We start from the raw sequence: 16178 nt of genomic DNA on the forward strand, positions 1-16178 counted from the left end.
CATAGGACTAGGTGTGCCTTTAAAGTCGGACAGCGTCATAAACCGTTCAGACATGTCTTTAACTAGCTTATACGCAGTAGGTGCTGTACAAGGGTCTTTCTGAAGCGCTTTATCTTGCTGGCAGCGGGCATGATGCACTACGAGCGCTTTCGAGGTAGTGATTAAAGCAGACAGCGTTGGCGAGAACTCGTGCGCCGGAACCCACCCACCGCCATGGTGATCAGGCTTGAGGCCGAGGACAGCCACTCCGCTCAGCAGTGCGCTCTCGTGCTCGTCGCCAGTCAGGCTGTGGTTGAGCAAGGCGATCTAAAAGCGCAGGCATCGCTCTTCCAGTTTCTCTTTCTTCGCAGCGTCGTCTGAGCGGGCTATTTGCTGGAGTGACACCAAGAGGGCGTCTTGCGTGCTGGTAAGTTTGTATGGCGGCCGCTCGACCTGGTCATATGTGCGCCACAGGTAGCAGAGGATGCTCACCAGCTTCTGGCTGTACTTCTTGATCGTACCGACTCGATGCCTAGCGTAGAAGGGCCGCTCGTTCGATTCTGCGCCCGCCTCACGTCGCTCGATAATCTCCAGTGCGAGTCTGCCGACAACCTCAGCTCGGCTGCTATCGAACGCTTTTCGTATCAGCCGCTCCATAGCTTTGCAAACATCGCGTAAGCCCGTGTTGTTAAACGCCACTTCTTCCTTCCCACGCGCGTCTACCTCCCCACCAGCTAGCTGTTTAGCGCGCAGAAGTGCCGCCCTTGGGATACCTTGTAGGTGCGGGACCCATTCTGTGAGCTCTAGCCACGGATCAGCCTGCGAACGGATGCCCTCTTTAATCTTATCCTGCGCTGCTGCTGCCTTACGCTCTTCTCGCTGATGCTGGCGATCTGCCTTCACTCTCTGGGAGATGTCTGCTAGAGTCGCAGCTCCAACGCTCGTCTCGACTGCAACATACGCCGGCCAGCCAACAGCTCTGAACAAGCGCTGGCAGGATTGGCTGTCTCGCCATACTCGGTTGCGCGAGTGCTTGCTCTTTTGCCTTATATCTCCCCCTCGCTTTTGTTCGTTCACCTAGCCATGCTTATCCTTGCAATGTTTCTGCATGCTCTGCAGCGAGATGCAGGTATACCAACAACGCTCCAACAAGCATACCAGCCCGTCTTCTCGGCTTTTTAGACCAAAGACGGGCTCCTTAGCCGGCCTTGGTACACGCACGTCTCCTGGACTCCACGCAAGGTTTGGTAGCGCGCGTACAGCTGCCGCCAGGCTCTTGCGCGTAGCGACTGTGACCTTGGGATGGCGCTCTTTGAGGTGCGTAACGATCTGCGCTGGTGGAATAGCGGTGGCACATGGTTTACAAACTACGACTCGAAGTTCAGGCCAGTGTTTAAACAGCTGTGCAAATAGTTCCATGGTGTAAGGAGCAGAAGGGACATAAGTGGGCGCTATGCAACACGTCTGTTGGCCTAGTGTTTGCTATCCCCTAGTATATTAATTGACAGACTGTGTATCAATCTTGCTTTTGGTTTAATTGCGCTCCCAGCTCCGCTAACGCTGGTTGGTGAGGGCGTCGTGGTACATCCGTGCGCGGCCTGACTTTCGGTGCCGCGGTGTGACCGCGTCAGAACCTCAACAACACCCAACCCCCTTTCTGCACAACCTTTGTCCGAACTTCCGCTTGTAACCTTATTTGCAGTACACAAGTCGATAATGCACTGGTTAGCAGCATTAGACAGCGCCGCAGAGCGGTTTGATGGCGGTCGTCGGAGCTTTCCTCTGGCCAGCGAAGCTGACTTCGTTCGCAACTACGCGTACGAGCCGCCGAATGAGGACTACAAGAAGCTCTTCTTCTGCCAAGCGACCATCTCACGCTCGCAGCGTGATCCAGGTGCTCGTCCGCACAGCGCAGGATGGCTGATCCCCACCCGTGACGATGCCAGCGTCTGCAAGCCCGTCTTCATTGCCCACTCCGTCTTGTCAGCGATCTGGCTTCTGCGCGAGACGCTCGCCGACGACGTCCTGCCTGACAATATCTGGGATCGTCTGGTCTGCGCGGCCGAGTCGCTTGCAGAGGACGGGATGGAAGAGCCGCCGTCTGCGCAGAAGCCCTTTGCTTCCCCTTCACAACAGGCCTCCGCTCCACCCCTGCAACAAAAGAAGCGGCCACACCTATCTGCGCCGGCCCCTACACCAAAGCGCGCTCAAACAACCACCGATGAGACACATCCAGCCAGCCCTCAGCTGTCACAGCCTAGCGAACCAGATGAGCAGCTGAAAGACTCCCCTCTGCACATCACTACCATCTCCAACAACAACCGCCGTGCGGAGCAAAAACGCAGCAGGACACTCGCCACTTCGCGTGCGAAGAAGCGGCTTGCCCTTGGTCTGGTAGCACCTGGCGACAAGGCTCCTCTTCCAGAGCAGGCTGCCTACACCTCTATTGTGCAAAAGGACAAGTCCGTTGTCGCCTGGATCATCAAGCAGCCAGTCTCCGATGACACGGACTTCTACAGCTCCACCCAAACTCCCTACCTCACGGCCTGCACCCTTCTAGAGAAAGCGCGCGTGCTTGGAAACCAGTCCTCTCGGTACCACGCTGCCCAGTTCCTGCAGGCTTGGCGAGAACGTGGCTCACCCTTCAGAGGTGGCGGCGAGCTCGCTGGCAGCCAGAGCAGGACTGGTGCGGGAGCTAAGCGCTTGCAGCTGCTGAGTGTGCGCAACGATGCTGACAGGGATTTCTGCTTTGCCTGGAACATGTGCACACGTTACGAAGCAGAGCTAGCAGCTGTCTATATCGAGTCTCGATGGGCGTCAGCTCTCCTAGGTCAAGCATACTCTAACAAGATAGCGCAGATCTGGCATAACGACTTTGTATCTAGCAACGACAGGACGCGAAATCAATACAGAAAGGGACAGATCCGCACAGAGGCAGTTGCAGCGCTAGTAGAGTTAGTTAGTCCCAATGCTACTAAGAAGGACAAGCAGGTGTTTAGACGACGGTTAGGCCAAGCCATGCGCTGGTACTCCATTAGTCAGGAGCTAGGCTGGGGCATTCTGACCCTGATACCACACGACGAGATTGCGAATCGCTAGATAGAACGCACCCTCTGTGTAGGCCAGCTACATGTCTGGATTAAGCTACTTAAGAAGGAGTGTCCAGACATTTGTGCAGCTAGCAAGGCACTTAAGAACTGGTTAGGGCTAGAGGGAATTGCTGGCGGGCCCATCAACGAGAAGAAAACGCTGAGCATTGAGGCGGAGGCGCCAGCAACCATCTACGAGGTGGAAGAGATTCAAGACAGCAAAGACGACGAAACTGACAACAGCGTTGACGACAGCACCAGAGAGCAAAGTCATACTTCGCCGAAGAGTCCTACGCCAGCTCCGCGGTTGCGTCAGCTAACTTTGCTTGAATTGTTCCATCCTGTAGAGTAGATGTTACCTGCGCTTAACTCTGAACATTGTGCTACATACCTTATCGATACTGCCCTACAACATCGCAAACATTAATATTGAAACATCTACTATATTCCACTCACGTACCGTATGCTCGATTCTTCTAGAAATTCAACATACAATTGGGACGCACTTTGTACACGTTCCGCAATCGTTGCAGCAATATTTGACTTCAGGAACAGCGAACAAATTCACGCTGAAAAAGCGAACAAATACAGTCGAGTGTCTGTGCTCACGCTAAAATTTACATAGGCAAAGCGAACAAATACACTGTCTTTGTTCGTATAATCACTGGGAGATACCTGGGACCGTCTGGTCTGCGCGGCTCAGTCGCTTGCGGAAGATGGCATAGTAGAGCCGCCGTCTGCGCAGAAGCCGTCTGCCTCCCCTCTGACCTAACGCAAGAAACGACCAGCACCCTCTGCACCAGCGCTGTCGCCTAAGCGCGCTCGCACGGAAGCGGTCGAGACGCCAGCAGCCAGCCCTCAGCCATCCGAGCAACTTAGCGAACTGGAAGAGCAGCCAGGAGAGCAGCCCGGAGAGCAGCCTGGAGAGCGGCCGGTAGAGGAGCAGCACACCACCACCACCGTTACTAACAACAACTGCCGCGCTAAGCGGGAACGCATTAAGAAACACGAAGCTGCCCTGATAGAGCGCAGCCTGGATCTTAGCCTCGTCGCGCCAGACTAGAGGGCAGGCGACGATGAACGTGGCGCCTACGCGTCTATATCCTCCAAGGACAAGGAGGTCATATCATGGCTTTTTAAGCAGGAAGCTGTAGGCAGCAACAAGAAGAAGTTGAACTTCTACGACGCTGTTAAGACGCCTTACCTAAAGGCACGCGAGTTTGTGGCTAAGGCGCGCGCTCTTGGGAGCTCGTCGTCTCAAGAGCACGCTGCCCACTTCCTCCAGGTCTGGCGAAAGCGCGGAACGCTCTTCGGCGGCAGAGTGGCTGCGCGGTACGACGCCCCTTCTTTACAGCTGCAGCATTTGCGTGCAATATTGGTTGATCCCTCACAGCAGAGCAGCGCAGACCAAGCGTTCTGCTCTGCGTGGGAGCGATGCAACGTCTACAACAAAGTAATAAAGTTAGTGCACATCAAGTACAGGTGGGCGCAGGCGCTCCTGGGCAAGGCGTTGGCCGACAAGCTAGCGCTGATCATACACAACGACAAGCTTGTCAGCAGCGACAAGACAAATTGATTTGGCAAGGGCCTCTGCCGAACAGAGGCCATAGACTCTCTCCTGCACTTAGTTAACTCCAACCCCAACCCTTCTAAGAAAGAGCGGGATCTCTTTTGGGTGCGGCTTGCTAGAGCATTTAAGTGGTACAGGGTGGCTGAAGGCCTGGGCTGGGGTGTGCTCCTGGTTATGCCGGACGACGCTATACCAAAGACTTAGATTAAGCACAAGATCTGCTCCTAGGGCGTCAACGTCTTCATTAAGCTGGTTAGGAAGGAGCGTCCGGATGTCTGTCTTGCAGCTAAGCAATTCGATGAATGGTTAGGCCTAGAGGGCATCGCGGGAGGTGAGATCAAGGGGAAGAAGACGCTGAGCATTAAGGTTAAGGCTCTAGAGACGACTTACGAGGTGGAGGAGATTAAGGACAGCAAAGACGACAGCGAGGAAGAAGAAGAGGAAGCAGACAGGCGCGTTGAGATTGCGCAGTCGCAGGCCCGCTTTAAGAGCGCGCCAGCAGCGTCTCTGCGCCAGATAACGCTGCCTAAGTTGTTTAAAGCTATATAGCATAAACGTTAGTGTATTTAAGTTATAGTTGCTAGCGCTTATTGTATGTTATAGTAATAATATAGTTAGTCTCTACGCGCAGGGGCGCGCTCGCTTACAAGTGGGGAAGGGGCCGGCCCCACGAACCACCAACCTTACCTCCACCTTAACCCGCAACGTTATCTACTTTTTCTATCCACGCAGTGGTCGGGCAGCAATTCTGAAAAGTGCAAAATGCGCGCAGGGCTCGGTTGCACCCTTTCGCTGGGTCGCATCTAGCCGGCGGCGTGGCGCTGGGGTCTTATTCTATTGTTGAAGCGGTAAATGAATTAGGGTCGCCCTGCCCTACAAACCAAAGGGGCCGCACGGGCCGCAAACAAATGAATTAGGGTCTAATTCGAAAAGTATTAACTGTTAGGGTGGAGTTTGGTGGGGGCTTGGCAAAAGTGAGCGGCTTGCCTGTTAAGCGGCTCGCCTGTGGGGTACGTTAATTAGGATTTAATAAATAAAGAATTAGTTAATTCTTAATTACTGCTAGAACAATTAAGAATTTAGTAAAGAAGAATTAGTTAATTCTTAATTATTCTACTACTAATTAAGGATTAAGTAAAGAAGAATTTATTAATTGTTAATTTTAGTATAGTAAAAAGAAGACTACTAGTTAAGACGTAATAGAAAAGAAGATAATATAAAAGTAGAGAAACTCTCTTTCTATTTTATACTACTACACTACTATCTACTCTTCTATAACCCTAACTACTTATACTAAGGTACTAAGCAAAATACTAAAGGTAAGAATTCTATATACTACTATCTTCTAGAAGCTAACTTCTATCTTTTCTAGATGTCTAGCATTAAGACGAGCTATAAGAATCTTAACTATAGTACTACTATAGCTAGAAGATTTCTTAAAGAAAATCTTAGCTCTTTAGCTTTAACTTCTACCTATCTACTAGGAAAGAATGTTTATAATATAAGAGACAAAGCTAGTAATAAGGTAGTAGGCTTTCTAGGCTACCTAGTTAGCTATAGCAAGCTACCTAGCTTAGTAAACTATATTTATAAGAAAGGTATAGTAGTATAATCTTATAGTAGAAGTATCTATGCTAATAGCAGACGCTAGGCTTAGAACTAGGCTATACTAGGTTCTTTATTATTATAGTAAACTCTTTTAAGAAAGAAGAATACTATATTACCTACTATAATACTAGAGTAGAAGATAAAGTTACTCTAGTTACTAGTAAAGAGTTCTTAGAAGAGTACGTTAGTAATAGACTCTATACCATTCTAGAGCTAGATAATAGGTATGTCTCTATGCTAGTATAGTAACTATAGTAGCTAATAAGTCTAGCCCTTCCTTCTTTAGTAGAGAAACACTAGAGTACCTGGAGAATTTAAAAGAGAAAGAAGAAGAAGAAGAAGAGAAAGAAGAAAGTACTACTAGTGTTACTAGTTCTACTAGCCCTACTAGTATAGAAGAAGAAGAAGATCTTTTTATAGACTATTAAATGCTATAGCTCTATTTTAAGTAGAAGTCCTTTAAGGTTAAAATTAGTTCTAGAATCTTATCTACTTTTTAAAAAGAATAAACTAAGAAAAAGGAAATGTCTCTAGCTAGAGTATAGGTATATAAATAGAAATAAGATAAAATAAAGATTAGTTAATGCTATTACCTTTATAAAAGGATTGTTAGTTCTTCTCTTTAGTTACTGTATAAATAGAAAGTTACTAGCTATTGCTAGTAAAGAATAGTCTTAGAAGAATGCTTTTCTCTATATTATACTTTGTCTTTATCTATTAAAAGAGCCTCTACCTATATACTAGATAGAAAAGATAGAGAATTCTGTTTTCCTATTTCTATATCTTAAGGGTACTTATTACTATTAGCTATATAGAGAAATAGAAAGAATTAACGCTAGTTATTCTTATAGATACTAAGTATAAGAAGTAAGAGTTATTCTCTCTAGTTATTCTATCTACTTATTATCTATAAGGGATAGAAAGCTAGTTCTTCTCTCTAATAATCTCTACTAGATATTACTTTCTAGAACTACTATCTCTACTACCCTAGGATAGGCTATAACAGCTAGAAAAGAAGAAAGAAAAGAAGAAGAAAAAGAAGAAAAGAATAAAAAACTAACTACTTATTCTAAAGCGCTAGTTGTTCTTTTAGATAGGTTAGTAGAGTATAATACCTAGTAAATAGCTAGTAGATAGCTATTAGCTATAGTGTTTATAGCTATAGAGATAGTAGAATAACTAAAAGATAGTTATAGATACTAATAAAATGTTATTAACTATTTTATTATCTTCTAAATAAGCTACTAGAAGAGACTAGATCTAGTAGAGATATAGTAAAAGAAGATAAAGCTTAAGAAATTTCTAGATATCCTAAAAAAGTAGACATCTAGAAATTTCTAGACAACCTAAAGAAGTAGATATCTAGAAATTTCTAGATAACCTAAAAAAGCAGACATCTAGAAGTTTCTAGATAACCTAAAGGAGAAGATATCTAGAAATTTCTAGATATCCTAAAAAAAAAAAAAGATATCTAGAAGTTTCTAGATAACCTAAAGAAGAAGATATCTAGAAATTTCTAGATATTCTAAAAAAGTAGATATCTAGAAATTTCTAGATAACCTAAAGGAGAAGATATCTAGAAGTTTCTAGATATCCTAAAAAAAAAAAAAGACATCTAGAAATTTTCCAGATACGTTACAATAGGCTAGAAATAGCAAGAAGAAAAGAAAAAACAAAAAAGTTTCTAGATATCCTAAATTTCTAGATATCCTACTGGATAAGCTGTTAGAATGTAGCTACTGCGCTGTAAAGATGACTCTTAACGTTAGTTTAATAAAAATAGATGTTGTAGTTTGTAAATTGGCCAAACGAACTGGTGGTGAGGACCTGCCGTTCGGAGCGGAAAAGCACTTGCGCTAAGCCCGTTCCGGAGGCGAATCGCCCCCGCGGTCGCGTGTCATCTCGGGTAGGCAACAATAACTCTTCTTAGCCTAGCGCGCTCTACGTCCTGCGCTACAGCAGTACCTACTAACAGCACTATAACTATAACTTATATTATAGCTCTGTAAGTTATATTTAACTTACAGTATAAGGTTCTACCTCTCTAAACTTAGCTTTAGTAGTTGCTAGCTGTGTAGCGCTAGAGGTAGAGGTAGGCAATAATAACTCTTCTTAGCCTAGCGCGCTCTACGTCCTGTGCTGTAGTAGTACCTACTAACAGCACTATAACTATAACTTATATTATAGGTCTATAAGTTGCATTTAACTTACAGTATAAGGTTCTACCTCTTTAGGCTTAGCTATAGTAGTTGCTAGCTGTATAGCACTAGAGGTAGAGGTAGGCAATAATAACTCTTCTTAGCCTAGCGCGCTCTGCGTCCTACGCTGTAGTAGTACCTACTAATAGCACTATAACTATAACTTATATTATAGCTCTATAAGTTGCATTTAACTTACAGCATAAGGTTCTACCTCTCTAAGCTTAGCTATAGTAGTTACTAGCTACATAGCGCTAGAGGTAGAGGTAGGCAACAATAACTCTTCTTAGCCTAGCGCGCTCTGTGTCCTGCGCCCACAACAGCACCCCCTTCTAGCGCTAATAACTTAAGAACTACTGCTTAGGCTGGAATTCTGAAGAGTACGTTCTCTTTGCGCAATTGTGCGCTTCCTATTCCACCCTAAAATTTAAAATTTAAAATTTTGATGTTCGTCTAACCCTATACCTGTTTTCCCTCTTCTAGTGCTACTAACTGTTAGCTAGAACACACTACAGGGACAGGTAGTCTATTTTCTAGACTACCTCTAGTAAGGTATAGAGCTTACCTAGGCAGCTATAGCATAGGTATAACAATACACCTAGGACGTAACAGACTATAGCTATAGGCCTGCAGAGTAGTACTATGTAGAAGATAGGGTGTAGTTTTCCCTCTACAACATAAAAGCTAACAGGCTAAGTTAGAAGCTTAACTGGTTACAAGCCTAGTACACAGTAGTTGCAGTTCCTACCCCTCTAACAGTTACTCTAGATTTGCTAGGCAACCTCTATAAGATAGTGTATATAGACCTACTAGAACGTACAGCTTCTAACCTGTTACTAACATAGCGCCTGTAGGAAAGTAACCTAGTCTTACTAGTTGTCCTAGAGGAGGACAGCCTAACCCTAGCTAAATAGGAGGTAAAGGCTATCCTAAAAGAAAAGAGGGCTTATAGGTAGAATAAGTTATAGGTTCTAGTTAAATAGAAGAGATACATAAAGCTAATTTAGAAGCCTTTAGACGTATTATAGGATATAACAGCCTAAAAGGCCTTTATAGTAACATACACAGAATATAAAAGGTAGGTTAAGGTAGAAAGAACTTTTATTATTTTATAATAACCCTTAAGGGGTCTTATTAGTAGATACTGTGCTAGGCCTTATGCCTAGCGCAGGAGATCTTAGGACCCCTACAGCAACAGCACAACACTACCTCTTACACTCTACTAGCTACTAACATAGGAACCTAGTTCTTAAAAGATAGTCTTGTTAGACAGAGAACAGCAGGCAGTAGTAGCTATGTCTAGGGCCTAATTATGCGCTATATAGTGGCAGCAGTCCTGCTTATAGTTGTCCTCTTCCTTATCCTCCTTCTTGTTACTAACAGTAATACTGCAGGCCTGTTATAACTAGGCTAAGGAGTAAGAGGTAGGTACTGTACTGCTACAACGTAGGGTACGCAGCTCTAATAGGGAGGGTAAGCAGCAGTAGCAGAGAGGCGAGTAGACTTAGTAGGGGGGTAAGCAGATCTAGCAGGAGGAAGGGTAGTGCTTAGTAGGGGAGGCAGAGTGCAGGCGATAGGGCAGGCAGGACAATAACAGGTACTCTAGGTAGCGCTAGGGCGTAGTAAGTAAGCGCTTAACCTAGTTAATAGCCTTCTTTAGGGCAGATTAGCTACGCTCTTAATATAGGTAGAAGACTTATAGTAGTATTGTTAGATAATATACTTAATGTGCAAAGATAATAATCTAGGTAATTAATTTATAATTATCTATCTTAATGGCTGATTTTATATGTGTGTGCCGCTAGCCCCTAAGTTAACTAAGGTTAACCCTAACCCCCTAACTTGGTTTAGCAAGGTCGGTTATCTAACACACCCCCTTAGCTTTAAGGCCCTATTAAAGCTGGACACAATTAGCTCTTATTGTACCTCTAGGTCAGCAAGCTTTTAGTTAAGTAATTCTATCTAGGTGTTAGCTAGCTTTCTTTGTTTAGTATGTTTCTCTAGTCCTAGTGTTCTAGTATAAGTATCGAAGCATCTTATTTAGCAGGCACATTAGGAGAGAGAGAGAGAGAGAGAGAGAGAGAGTAATAGATTAATAGTGAGGTAGGTAGTAAGGTGTCCGTCTATTAGATGGATGGATGCCCCTCTTATACCTGGCATCTAAGGGATTGCCGAGGTTATCCCCCCTGTTCACCAGCATTACCGAGGTAGTTACTCTGTGCACCGGCACACTAGCTGTCTTAGAAAGGTTAACTACTTGCTTACAGGCAGAGCCTTTATAAGTCTATTAGCTAACATCTTAGTAGATAGGATATAGGTTACTGTTATAGTACCTTTGTTTACCTCTTGTTACAGCTAGTAGTTGTAAATGTCCACATGTTGTAGTTTAGTTTAGAGTTATAAGACTTCCTTGTTAATTAATTAGATAGTCTAGGTATTATTATATTAAATAGTAATTGTTAATTATAAGAGGTGTATACTAAGTCCTAACAATAGTTGTAAGATAAATATAGCTTCTTTAGCTACCTGTGCTAGGGCAAGTAGCTCTACTTTAGTTGTTAATGTAGTAAATGTGTCTTGTTAACTAGCTCTCTAGGTAATAAGTCCTTTATATAGTTTAATAGTATATCCTTAGAAGCTCTTCCTATTTAGAGTAATATTAGTAAATAATGTATTACTAGTAACTACTAGGTGCTTGTTGCCTCTAAAGGTAAGGGATAGGTCTTGTGTTCCTTGTAGGTACAATAGCACTTAATCTGCTGCGTCCTAGTGCTGTTGTCTAGGGTTAGTTAGAAACTGTGCCAGCCTAGATATAGCAAAGGCAATGTTAGGCCTAGTAGTAACCGCAGTAAAGAGGAGAGATCTAATCTTTCTCTAGTATTTGTTAATTTCTAATGCTGCAGCTTCCCCCTTATTTAGTAGAAGCTTAACGCTTAATATTAGTGTGTTATGTTGTAGGTCTATCTTATCTGCTAGGGAGCTAATTTTGTTAATGTATAACGCCTGTAAGAGAAGGATCCTTAGGTTATCTTAATCTTAGGTTATCTCCACTCCTAGGAACCATTACAGATTATTTCCTCCTATAACAGAGTATTTGTTAGTAATATAGCTAAGGGCCTTATCTTCCTTATATTTTCTAGTTAGGTAATAAGCTATAATAATATCGTCTACATAAAAGAAGATAGTAACTCTATTCTTAAGTAAGCAGTAAGGTTTATAGGGAACAACTGCGAATCTATAGCTTATTAGAGTAGATGTAAATTCCTTCTACTAGAGGAGTAGAGAGATTCTTAGTCTATATAGTGCCTTGTGTAGCTATAGGACTATGCCTAGTTTCTAATACCTATATAGCATCCTTATGTAGACCTCTCTATTAATTAATATATAAACAAAGGCGTTTATAATATTAAACTGCTTAAGTTCTAGGTTATGTACTACTAAAATGGCTATAAGCATTCTAAAGGGCCTGCTAGCTAGTGTTGCTGCGTAGGTATCTTTAGAAGTAATGTTTTATTGCTAGTTACCTTAGACTACTAGTTGCGCCTTATATTTAAGTAGGTAGTGGTTCTTATTAAGCTTATACGTGTATACCTACATATAATTAAGTATCTATTATCCTGCCACCTTAGTCTTTGTTAGGGGTACTTTAGACTATAACTTTATGTTCTAATAGCTGCTAAGGTGTTCTTGCTTAGCTTCTTTAAACTATTTGTGAAGCAGGTGGTCCTCTAGGTTTAATTGTGCTGTTAGCCCTAGTAGGGGTTAGCTTTAATAAGGCTTAAGCCCTTTTATTAATATTTGTTTTAATCTAGCCTTGTTAATATTATTGCTTTAGTATATGCCTATGTATCTGCCTTATGGACTGGCTATAAATACAGCTTTCTATAAGATAGTTTGTAAAGTTCCTTAAGATTGCGCTAGCGTTAATTCTAACTAATTAGCAGTTAACTAGTGCTACCTGCCAACTCCTGATTATCTGTTACCTCTTGCTAAACTAGGAAAACAATAACATATTTATTAACAGCATAACTAGTAGCAGAGTTAGAGGGGGAGTTAGACATATATGTCTAGCTTTCTGTCTATTATTATATCCTAGTTAATCTTCTGTACTATCTAAGTGTGTAATAGTGTTGTCCTTATAGAATAACTAGATTTTAGCCCAATCTTAGGGTAGAGGCTAAAGCTCTACGCTTCTTGTCTATATTGCTATCTTTTTAAGAGTGCTGTGCATAAGGTTGTCTATTAGGTCCTAAGTCTAGCTACTAAAGACAGTATCCTTATTAAAGATTACGTCTCTTATGCTAATAACTTTTACTAAGGTTAGAATCTATATCTAATATATATTTAAGGATTAGTATCCTACTAGGTATCCTACCTATGCTCTTAGGTCTAGTTGCTAGAGTTATAATTTTTCCTTAAAGGGTGTTACTTATAAGAGTAAAGGCTTTATATCTATATACTTTTAGATATACCTAGTTTAATTTCCTACTTTATATATTTAGGCTAGCTAGTTAAGCTATATAGGTAAAGAATATATCATAGGGTGTTTTCTAGTTATTTAATAACTTTAGTGTTTAGTTGTGTAGGTACACTACTGCCCTTATAATCTCTAGCTATATTTCCTATAGTAGGTTTGCGTCTAATCTTATAGTGCGTGCCTTATCTTTTATTACACCCTCTAAGCGTTTAGCACCTCTGTTCTGTGCTTAGGTGTTTAGTGTAGAAGGCTTAAGCCTAATTAATTGTGCAGCGCACTATCTTAATACTTCTAGTTTTATTATAGTAATTTTACTATCACACTTAATTACCTTAACCTAGATCTTGTATTATTTTAACGGGAATTGTGTAAGAGTGTCTAGGAAGTAGATAATTGTCTTTTCTAGTTAATTATCTTTAAAATAGAAGTCCTAGAAGAAGCAAGATTGCCTGTTAACAGTAAGTAATTAGCACTTTTCCTTAGTAAAGCTTCCTTCTTTATATAAGTAGAAGTTAATTACTATACGTTCTCCTAGTCCTTTATTGCTTATTTGTAGTATTTAACTAATTTACCTCTTAGTCTTAGCCTGTCTGTAAGTATCACATTAGACTGTAGTAATACCCCTAACTCTTACCCCCTAAGATTGTTAGATAAGGTGTTTAATAGTAGTAGCTCTAGGGTGCCTTATTTGCTTGTGCTATAGCAGAGCAGTAGCAGTCTTAGGTGTTTAGCTTTGTGTTAATTGTATTGCAAATACTGTCTGTAGTTGTTCCTTAAGTACCTATTATCTATGTTATTTATCTAAGGATATAATAGCTGTGTTGTCTACTTATCTAAGCTAAGTTAGATCTCCTTTTATGTCCTACTAGATACCCTGTTAACGTAGTTGTTAGAATAAGACAAGGTTGTAAAGTATGTCTAGGCACTATGCTACGTTGTGTAGTATATAAGTAGTTAGTTAGCATATGTTTAATAGATAGAGATAGACAGTGCTATATCCCTATATTTAAACCTAGGAGTTTCCTGCCTATAGGTAGTTGTTTAATATAGGTAGAGTAAGGTCTTATATCTAGTCCTTATTGTTTGTAATATAGACAGTTAATCCTAAGTTAAGAATAAAGGAGTTCCTAAGAGGGTAGCTTAGTAGCTCTATATTGTATAATTCTTTAACTAGACTTATATTAATTATTAATATCTTCTATCTCTGTAGTTATCTTAGAGGTACCTCTAGTATTTAGGATGTCTTAATAGCTAGTGTCTTAGTGTAAGCTTGTTTTGCAGATCTAACCTAATCTTAAAGGTTAGCATTTTATTCTATTCTAAATTATACTATTTTAGCAATTCTATTATATAGGGTAAACTATTCTAGTGCTTTATCTTTATAGACGTAGTAGCAATCTTCTAGTCTATAGCGTTGTCTACAAGCAGGGCATTTTACTCCTCTAGCTGCTGCTGTATCCCCTCTTAGGGACTGCTTAGATATAGTTATTTAACTAATATTCCGTTTTTAACAAGGTCTTCCCTAACTCCTCTGTGTAGTAGGAGTAGATAATACGTCTTTAACAACATAAGAGGCGTCCCTGTTAGTGTCTAGGGTGGATTTACTACTAGCAGTAAGAGTTAAGTTATTCCCTACAGCAGAGGCGCCCCTTTACTATCTCCTTTTAGGGTAGTACTTACTTATATGCTCTTAGAAGCGTTTTATTATTTCTTTATAAGTTATATTTTATTCTTATCTACTATAGTTCTAGAATATTGTTACCTAAGTTAGCGATACTTTTATTACTAAATTTAAGAAGTCTTAGACAGTGTCTTGTATATTATATATTTTAGTAACACCCTCTATTTTAGCGTTAGTTGCAGCATAATTATACTTAAGGAGCTAGGTATCCTAGCTTCTAGGGTGTCTTATTAGTTTAAGGGCTGCTAGGTATTAGTAGCGTACGCATAATTATTTTTCTTTAGCATTAATGCTAACGGTGTGTTTAAGGCTAATAAGCTATATTTAAATTAGTTAACCTAGTTAGCAGTAGTTCTTTATAAGGTAAGGTAATACTAAGCTTTAGATAAATATTACTACCTTATCTAGGTAAATTTGTTCCTTATGGTAGTTTCTATCTGCTATCTTATAGGATTTAAGGCGGCTCTTCTAATAGTTATTATCTTCCTTCTATACCTTTAGGCTGTTAGCTAATAGTTTAGATAGGATTTTAGGAAGCTAAGGGTTTCCTTGTTTATTATTGCTAAGGGCTAGCCTCCTCTTATAGTTAGTAAGGTCTAGGGCGTTAAGTACTTGTAGCTTAGTCCTTAGAGGGATAGTCTAATTTAGGTCTATCTTCTCCTATACGTCTAGAGAGGCACAGTAGGTCTACAGTTAATATAACTAAGGTATGTAGGTTACGTAATCTATAAGAATTATTATTAAATTGCGCATTATTAATAGCAACATATTAAAAGGGTATTTTGGTAGTGTTAGTAAGACTCTTAATTGTTAGATAATATGCTTAATGTGCAAAGATAATAATAAAGGTAATTAATTTATAATTATCTGTCTTAATGGCTGATTTTATGTGTGTGTGCCGCTAGCCTCTAAGTTAACCAAGGTTAACCCTAACCCCCTAACTTGGTTCGGTAAGGTCGGTTATCTAACAAGTATAGGTCTAAACCTCCTTAAACTAGTGTATGTGCTTAGTCTGCGTCTTAATAGCTATCTCTGCAGTAGACGCGAACTGTTAAAAGTAGGCGTTAAACTAGTTATTACTGTAACAGCTAGACAAAGGCATAGTAGGCAGCGTAATCTGCGTACTAGGCTTAGGGGAAGAACAGGCAACATAAGAAGAAGTTAGCTGCTTAGCTAGTAAGGGGTTAGTGTAGGCTAGGTTAAGGGTAGACTTATAGGCTAAGTAGAGCTTATAGTAGGCACTAAAATAGTGTACAGCAGATTAGTAAAACACCTCTTATAGTAATAGGCAGGACACTTACAGATAAAGGTAGGCTACCTACCCTAGTTAGCCTTGTTGCTATTAACACCCTAGGTTCTAGCTATATTATTATGGGCGTTACTACCCTACACAGATACCTTAACAACAGTTAGCTATAGAGATAGACCTAGAATAAAGCTGTATACCTAGATATACCCCTTTAAGTTACACTAGGTATAGTAGAGCTCTATATTAGCAGTAAAAAGACTGTTATCTTAATAATAAACGCGTTAGCGCTTAGCGCAGGTACAGCAGGTCTTACTAGTACTAGGGAGG

At 41.4% G+C, this 16178-nt stretch overlaps 1 protein-coding gene across 1 annotated transcript, besides 25 other annotated features; it reads left to right on the forward strand.

Moving 5' to 3' along the window:
* Positions 1-3734: part of a mobile genetic element that runs on past the window's edge.
* On the forward strand, positions 1696-3078 carry EKO05_0000001 (uncharacterized protein; the record flags this gene model as incomplete). The annotated part of the gene is made up of 1 exon (XM_038937068.2): positions 1696-3078. The coding sequence occupies one exon, from the start codon at positions 1696-1698 to the stop codon at positions 3076-3078; it is 1383 nt and encodes a 460-aa protein (XP_038802546.2).
* Positions 3735-3739: 5 nt separating the features above from the next.
* Positions 3740-5061: a mobile genetic element.
* A 506-nt stretch (positions 5062-5567) lies between these two features.
* Positions 5568-5659: a dispersed repeat.
* Positions 5582-5658: a mobile genetic element.
* Positions 5583-5763: a mobile genetic element.
* Positions 5764-5885: 122 nt separating this feature from the next.
* Positions 5886-5934: a tandem repeat.
* A 630-nt stretch (positions 5935-6564) lies between these two features.
* Positions 6565-6599: a tandem repeat.
* A 1078-nt stretch (positions 6600-7677) lies between these two features.
* Positions 7678-7693: an inverted repeat.
* Positions 7678-7731: a mobile genetic element.
* Positions 7716-7731: an inverted repeat.
* Positions 7732-8208: 477 nt separating this feature from the next.
* Positions 8209-8249: a tandem repeat.
* A 331-nt stretch (positions 8250-8580) lies between these two features.
* Positions 8581-8624: a tandem repeat.
* Positions 8625-8925: 301 nt separating this feature from the next.
* Positions 8926-10152: a dispersed repeat.
* Positions 10133-10455: a mobile genetic element.
* Positions 10148-10151: a direct repeat.
* Positions 10152-10314: a long terminal repeat.
* Positions 10152-15572: a mobile genetic element.
* Positions 10456-10500: a mobile genetic element.
* Positions 10501-10529: a tandem repeat.
* Positions 10676-15506: a mobile genetic element.
* Positions 14228-14273: a tandem repeat.
* Positions 15409-15572: a long terminal repeat.
* Positions 15507-15563: a dispersed repeat.
* Positions 15573-15576: a direct repeat.
* Positions 15573-16178: part of a mobile genetic element that runs on past the window's edge.

This window comes from Ascochyta rabiei, chromosome 1 (genome assembly GCF_004011695.2).
Source record: "Ascochyta rabiei chromosome 1, complete sequence".
Lineage (NCBI taxonomy): Eukaryota > Fungi > Ascomycota > Dothideomycetes > Pleosporales > Didymellaceae > Ascochyta > Ascochyta rabiei.